Below are 8196 nucleotides of genomic sequence, written 5' to 3' on the forward strand. Positions count from 1 at the left end.
ACCGATAAGCCTTCAATTGTTGACTTTTCATTATCGATCCGGTTGATCACTCTTTTCATTCAGCGTACATTACCAACCGTTTGCCTTTTCATAATATAATGCGCTTAGTTCCGTAGCTACCGAAAGATAGCGCCATAACTCTAGTCTAGAAAGGCGGTTTTTGCTGGGTCGATGTAGATATCGGGTTTATCCGGCTTTGGCCGCTTCGGTTCAGTTCGTCGATGTATCTTCGTGTGTTGTTTTCGAGTCCCTAGTGGAGTTTACAGGTGTGAAAGCCAAAATACACCAAACTATAGCCTGCGTCACGCGTACTGTTGTCTGGTGAAGTTCGAAAAACGGTTTTGATTGGTTGTATTTTTGGACAGAGGTTAGTGGGATTAGGTTATGTCATTCTCGAACCGTAACCTGTTTTTAAATGTCTATTCATTCCCGCTGCGTGCACGCTGCACGAATTGCGATTGGAATGCATCGACTGTAAGCGTGGACTACAACTTGAAAGAGAAAGACTAGCTGACGAGGATATTATGGCTTGAGTTGGCACTACTCGAAACATGTGAAATACGGAAGAATGTTCCTCACGCAGCGCAAGATGAAACAAGCCGCGTTTTTCATCGTATGCGTTCTATTGGGTGAGTACGCACTCTTCAATATGCGTCTATTCGCTGTTTTTTTTATCGAAACCGCGCCGCCTCTTGCGGTGTCACCTTGCATTGTCAAGTCTCTGATATTGTTGGGGCATGTTGACATCAACAATCAAGGTATGAAGATTAATTGCTTGGCTATTGATACAACTGTTACAAACCCAAAGAACACCAAATGATACCAATTTCAATAATACTTCGCCAGCACCTGAGAACCAACCTTTTGACTTCGCAAACTTGTTATTCTGTATAAATAAATACTACAATGAAGATTATTATTGCGCACACACAGAACCCTATCTATATTTGTATTATGTCTAGATCCACAGCTGGTAATTTGAAATATCGGTCATATGTGCAGCAAAACACGGTTCGGAGTCACTTCAGAATCGAAACTAACTTTCACTTGAAGACTAACCGACAGAGTGCTTGCATTTACCGTGTTAAAAAATCAAACTACGAACGGTTCCTAGTCGTTTGGTGATTTTTTTGTGAAAATAATATAAACGAACAATTCTATTTGATTCTAGTTACGACACGGAATCAATATACACTTTACATTCTATGTTGATCATTCAACAGGTTCTTCACATCAATCTTTGTAACATTTTGCGCATTTCGTCATTTAACAAATAATTCATTTTTTTGTTCAATTGTTTGTGTTCATTCTTAGAATATCAGTCGACAACATTTTTGTTTGTACATGCAGACTTATCTCTCGAAAACTATACACGGAAACTACAACTAACATTTAAGTATTCGCAAAGTGGAAAAGGCACATTTGCTGCATAGCAACGAATTTGAAAGTTACTCCGTTTTGTGATCAAGTCGAAAAATCTATTCTTTATGTGAGTAAAAATGTAGAGTACAAACACTTTTTTTGCCTGTATACTAGCAATTTTCACATTTTGTCTCCTAGAGCTCTGACAATTTTTTGCCTATAAATAAAACAGGAATCTAAATACTTCTACTAATACACATTTACATACACAAATTTAAAATGCAATTAATTTCTTAATACTTTCAATAGTGACTGTCAGCATTATATTTTTGTCTCGTCAATCTGCCAGTCATACTAGTAACGCAATAATCGTAGTTATTGTGTCACAAAAAATAATAATAAGTCAAGTTATCTTATAAGAAACAATTTGAACTCGCTTGCTTGCTAGTATAGCTGTTGACCTTGAATTCAATTAATATTTATGCTGCCATAAGCTTGTAAGAAATTTAAACGAGACGTCAAAACGATTTGAAATAAAGAAACGGTCTGTTGCACAGTTATAGGCTTTTACAAAGGCTGGGCAAAGACTGAGGAAGAACAATCTTTCAATGATAAACGGCTCCGCCAAATCAAGCAAAACGAGGACAGTTTGAACGAGATTGAACCTGAAGCCATTGAAAAGATGATGGAGATGGATAATGATGTTCCTTACATTGAGATAAATGATCTTCAAGAAGCAAATACTAGGATTCGTGAACTTGAGGATAAACTCCATCGGATCGAAGCAAAAATCGAAAGCCGAGTACCTAAAAATTTCCCGACTGTTAAATTTTTGAATTACAAGAATCGAAAGCGAATTCTAGTCACTGGAGGGGCTGGTTTCGTTGGCTCGCATCTCGTTGATCGCCTAATGCTTGCCGGGCACGAAGTCATTGTCGCAGATAATTTTTTCACGGGTAGAAAACGAAACGTCGAGCACTGGGTGGGCCACGAAAATTTTGAACTGGTTCATCATGATATTGTTAGACCTCTTTACTTAGAGGTGGACGAAATTTATCACTTAGCTAGTCCTGCAAGTCCACCGCATTATATGCATAATCCAGTAAAGACAATTAAGACTAACACCGTTGGGACTATAAATATGTTAGGTGAGAAAAAAAGTCTCTGACAACCCAGGATCCTAATTCTTTTATAAAAACGTTAGCATTCCTTTTATATGATTAAATGTTTCAGGATTGGCGAAAAGAGTTGGTGCTAGGGTCCTTATTGCTAGTACATCAGAGGTTTATGGCGATCCTGACGAACATCCTCAGTCTGAAACATATTGGGGCCATGTTAATCCTATTGGTAAGTGAGAAAAAAATGAAAACCCAAAGTAACTGCAAGACCGAATCTTGATGTAGAATATTTTTGTATTTTATACTTGTATTTCAATCTATGGTACTCCAAGCGTTTGTGAATCTATTATTTAATTAAATCATACATTTTATAAATAAGTTTCATTATATATCTTTAGCAGTCAGAGATTTTAGTGGACGAAACAAGACATGTTAAAGTACCTCATCTTGAATATAACAGAGCAGCTTTCAATTGTTCGAAAACACATTAGCGAAAAGATCAAATTTCTAAACTTAGGACCCAGAGCCTGTTATGACGAGGGTAAGCGGGTAGCCGAAACGTTGAGCTACGCCTACATGAGACAGGAAGGAGTGTCAGTCCGCGTAGCTCGCATTTTCAACACCTTTGGTCCACGGATGCACATGAACGATGGCAGAGTTGTGTCAAATTTCATTTTGCAGGCCTTGCAAAATGATTCCATCACAATTTACGGAAACGGAAAACAAACACGCTCGTTTCAGTACGTCTCTGACTTGGTTGATGGACTGGTGGCCCTGATGGGATCGAATTACACTTTGCCAGTAAACATAGGAAATCCCATTGAACATACAATCGAAGGTATTACGAGTTTTCAGTAATAAATATCACTGAGATCAAGTTTTGCTGTACATCCTTCAGTTGGACATTCATGCCGGAATGTTCTACACTTTCAGAGTTCGCCTCAATGATAAAAGAACTGGTTGGAGGGACCAGTAAAATCGTGGAGCTTGCGGCAGTTGAGGACGATCCGCAGAGAAGAAAACCGGACATTTCAAGAGCGAAAAAGTATTTGGACTGGGAGCCAAAAGTTCCATTGTCCGAGGGTCTTGAACAGACGGTTGCGTATTTTAGGAAAGAATTACAGAGGACGAAACACTCACAGAAAGATGAATTTGAAACAAAGACAAAGGCGTCGTTGAAGAACGACCACGACATAATCGAACAGTTGTAAAAATTTTTGAGTGAATAGAGCAGGACGACAGAAAATTCATGAATGATCATGATGCCATCTTCACTTTAGATGGACAAACCATTATGTGCCAAATAATGCGCCGTCCAACGACACTAAATCCGATTGAAAAATAAAAAATATTCAATTCTGTCAATACCCACCGAGGATTTGACCCTAATCTGCTATGCTCGTAATTTTAGTCGTAATCTCTCGTTTTTAACAATACCGTCATATATTTCGAGCGACATGGACAATGTAACTGATTTGGAGAATGATTTTTCCCCTAAGGAGGATATTTAGTACGTCTATTCGACTTGAGTGTACGGTACGTAATCGAAAGTGACGTCATATTAGAAATACATTTTTGAGCTTCAAACATTAATAATCAAAATGACGACCGAATTATTAAAGTCACAAAACCAATTCTTTTTAATTACTATTGAGAATTTGAGCGTACTGCTTCTAAATCAGTTGGACAACCACACAACTGTGTCGACGTTGCTTTCGATTTAAGAATTGACATCTCGTGTGATACTTTTCATATATTCTGGTCGTAAGAACAATTTTATCTTTTTTTTTTTATAAATCCTCATCTCTGTTAGGTACTCTTGACTTAATTTTGCATAAATGTAACGTGTAAAGTGAATTTGAGGTTAAATTGTATATTGTGCGTTGTATAATAAATAGCGTATATTTAAACTGATCGTTTGTAAAAATACACAAAGTACCTCGAAGCGGACACAGCTCATGAAAAATTCCGTACAGCAAGAGAGACTCATAAGTACCGTTAGTTCTGTCAGTAAATATTCGAAACTACCCATGATTAACGGAAACTAAGTTTTATGAAAGTCATTGTTTCGACTCGTTGGTGAAAAGTGTAATTGAGTAAACTTAATGAGAAGTGTTGTACACATAGTTGGCTTAATCATATCAATTAGGCAATTCAATCCAAATTAGAATTGTGGATCTGCGGGCATGTTATTTTAAGATAATTTAATGAACAAACGCACCGCTAAAAAGTCGACAGAGTCTGTTATTCGGGGTCAATTTTTTGGTGACAAATTTCTGCTTTGTCACTTCAAAACTTCCTGAGAAATGTTTAAATTCAATATACACTGGACTGAAGCTTCTCCGAGAAATTGTGTTATTTCAAATTTCGTACTAAAAAGCGTTGATGACCCTAAATAGCTGAACTTTCAGTGAGGCGAAAGTAAATAATGATCCAATTAGCTTAGTATTTATAAATAAAAAATTTTTGAACAATAATTCACCACGATTGAATTTTGTAGACACAAATGCAATGTCTGTTTGAAATTATTTCGCGATTTTTTACGCCAAGAGACACATTGTCTTACCAACAATTGCATGGTAGTTCCGGCAATAAACGCCAGATGTCGCGTCGTTCTCGTTGATGAAAATTGCCAGCTTCTAAATATATCACGTATCTTCGATTACGGGCCAGTATCGAAAAAGTTGGTGGTTATATTGTGTATGGCGGAAAAGACGTTGATTCGGTCGCGAAAGGTCCTTCGGAGGGGACGACGGGCTCGGTCAGAGTCGCAATTATAAAGTAGTACATGTATGTACATTATGGAAGCTTTAAGTGAAGTTTAAATCCAAAACAAATAAACATCTGCAAATTTTGATAATATGGATGACTATCCTTGGTCTCCAATACCAGATCACAAAAGGCACGATCATCAAAAGTAAACAGGAGACGATGTGTGCAATATCCGCTGACTAGATATTATCAGTCGCAAATGCAGTTAATGTCCGATGACGATGATTTGAAAAGCATGCGGATGCGGCTAGCTCAAAATATGAGAACAAGAAATATAACGAGCTTCGTAAGTTGAGGCCCCTCTTTCAGGAATGGTTTCAAAAGAGTCTGAAAGATACGTATGTGTAGATGTACAGCCATGTAGTTCGCGGCGAACAATGTGCATCCTGCATTCTTGCACGGATAGATACAAATTAAAGAATTGAGCTTGCGAGCAATTGGTGTCGGTGGCGAGGAGAGACACCAACTTATTTAAAGGGGGATATTGAGTGTAATGGGTGACGCGTGGGCCTTGACAGGGCGCGCGTGGTCGTCGTCCCGGTGAACGAGACCCCGACTAACGTTCCTAGTTGTAATCACTCCATCCGGGATACTGCGCCTTCACCATTGACACGATGAAGACACTAAGGCGTCGCCGGAGATGATCTAACCGCCTCCGCTCTCTGCCATCCCTCTGCTTAAGAGGCATAAAAAGTAATCGGCTTCGCGAGATTGCAATCTGCACTTCGCTTCCTTTGCCTGTCCGGGTTTTTAATGGTGCCATTGGTGCCGCTATAACTTGTAAGTGTTTTTCGACAAAATTTCGCAATCAGAGTGTAAAGAGCAAAATCAAGTTGAATGGATCAATATGCCGAGTTTTTCATTGGTATTATCACAGGATCACGTGACAGATTTCAAGGTTAGTGCTATTAATCTGGCGAAAAATGGGTCGTTTTTGATTATTTTAAATTAAAACGTTCGAAATTATTAAACTTCGATGGTTATGTTATGGGCTCAGTTTGTTCACCATAGAGATATCCACACATGACTTGAAAAAAATTTTCAAGTGGTTGTCACCAGAGTTGATCAGAACAGATATTTGTAAGTAAGGTGCAACAATTCGTCAAGAATTGTATTTGCGCTTTATAAGTGCAGCAAATTTTTATGAGTTTTATTCAGACGATTTGTGGGAATATGGTCGTCGAGTAAAATGAGCATATAACATCAGAATTAGATCGAATACACCAGAGTTTAATCAACAGTCTAATTGTAAAACCCTTTATCAAATCGTTGATACCTCAACTTATGTTTTTAAAATTTCCTCAGATTATTGCATTAATATCATTGGTGCAGATAACATTGCTGGAGATTTCATGAACGTTTAGTTTGTCTTTTTTCATAATCTTTTATTCAGACAGTGAGGCCTATCCTGAAGTAAAAATTTTTTCACAGAGTAAATTATTGCAATACTGTTTTTCAAGGTGAGGTTGACTCCTTCTCACACGAAAGGGAGCTGTAATTTTAATATCCTAGGAAATTTGTCCACTGACTAGCACGGGGGATAAAAAGGCAAATGAATGTTTTGAGCACGTGATGAAAATTCCGGCTCGAGAAGCGGGTGTGGAGTTTTCTCTGTGCGGGAAACGCCAGCTCGTTTCATAATCCCGGCTTGGAAGGAATACATACATACGTGTGTGGGTATAATAACGTGTAATGTACGTCGAGTCTATTTTACTTTTGGCTCTTTGAGCCAGCAGCAGTCGTCTACCTGTGAATATAATCCTGCGGGAATGAAAACTCTGCAGACTTCAAAGAATCTTCGTTGTGTATACATATAAATGCGGCGAGACGCAGAGACGGACTCGTGGTTAATGATTGCTATCACATTTTATATGGAAAGTATAAATAACTACCAATGCGTTATCCCGTAGGATATTGTGAATAGTGAACGTAGAAATACAGGAATCATAGTTATTCTGAGATATCGTTATTGAATGCAAGATTCCCGGAGTTTCAATCATTCCGCTATAACTTAAGATCCGTGTCGAATTCTACATAACAGACGATGTCACATTTGATCAGATTTTCCATAAAATTTCGAGAACTCGTTTGATATACAACTTTAGAAGATTTTCATCTCGAAGACATGTTTAAACATTGACCGCGATTTCCTAGTATTGTAACGTATTCAACCTTGTAGGGAAATTCGACTTGTAAAAGAGTCCAACATCGATGGCTTCGACGAACATTCGTTCCTTGGCTGGTTAAAATTAACCTATAATCGATATGATTTTTATTCTGGCAAACTTGGACACTTTATTTTGATTTATGCAAAACTTGAACATGCAGCTCGATGTGTTCAGAATATACACTTACATTTTAATATACATACGTACAAAACTATTTCAGTGTTTGAACATCTAAAGCTGTTCAAAGTTTGGGTTCTGGAAATCTGAACAAGATACCCAGCCAATTATCAACTGGAAATTTTCTACCACAAAAATTACCCCTTTTCTCTTGGTCAATTTTGATTTCCCAAGAAACGAACGTTCGTTGGAATCGTTGATTTTAAACGTCTTTAGTGGTTAAACTATTTATCAATTTAGAGTAAAAATTGAAACGAGATTCGCGTATTTTAATTTCGACAGTATTTTGCTAATTATTCAGGAGTCGACTCGCACCGGTTTTCGCTTTGTGGCAGTCTGGCAACCTGGACGTTTGAGACTGAGACTGTAGGTGGTCCAGGAACGATCGCTTGTCAGCTGATTCAGCATCAAACGGCGGGGCGAGCTGGCAGGCAGACTGGCGGCCGAGCTCCAGCCAGGAAAAAAGAGGAATGCCCGACTGATTGTGAGCCAGCGAACTGGCGTAGGTAAGATCCTGAGTTCGGCCACCCAACCGACTCGGATCTCGAACCCCCGAGTACCAAGAAACAGCAAAAGTTTCGAGCAAAGGGCATCGGATG

General features: G+C 38.5%; 1 protein-coding gene across 4 annotated transcripts; it reads left to right on the plus strand.

Moving 5' to 3' along the window:
* The first annotated feature begins 169 nt into the window (after positions 1-169).
* On the plus strand, positions 170-4390 carry Uxs (UDP-xylose synthase). 4 transcript variants are annotated; one of them, XM_069135855.1, is made up of 6 exons: positions 171-629; positions 1351-1489; positions 1920-2510; positions 2596-2709; positions 2998-3318; positions 3414-4390. In XM_069135855.1, exons 3-6 carry the CDS (start codon positions 2045-2047, stop codon positions 3689-3691), a joined length of 1179 nt encoding a protein of 392 aa, XP_068991956.1. In that variant the 5' UTR covers positions 171-629; positions 1351-1489; positions 1920-2044; the 3' UTR covers positions 3692-4390. The 4 variants fall into 4 exon arrangements, with proteins under 4 accessions (XP_046476565.1, XP_068991956.1, XP_068991957.1 ...); XM_046620609.2 differs by lacking the exon at positions 1351-1489 and having other exon boundaries at positions 170-629; XM_069135856.1 differs by lacking the exons at positions 171-629; positions 1351-1489 and adding an exon at positions 686-758.
* The last annotated feature ends 3806 nt before the right edge of the window (positions 4391-8196 follow it).

The sequence above is a fragment of the Neodiprion pinetum genome, chromosome 4, assembly GCF_021155775.2.
Source record: "Neodiprion pinetum isolate iyNeoPine1 chromosome 4, iyNeoPine1.2, whole genome shotgun sequence".
Classification (NCBI taxonomy): domain Eukaryota; kingdom Metazoa; phylum Arthropoda; class Insecta; order Hymenoptera; family Diprionidae; genus Neodiprion; species Neodiprion pinetum.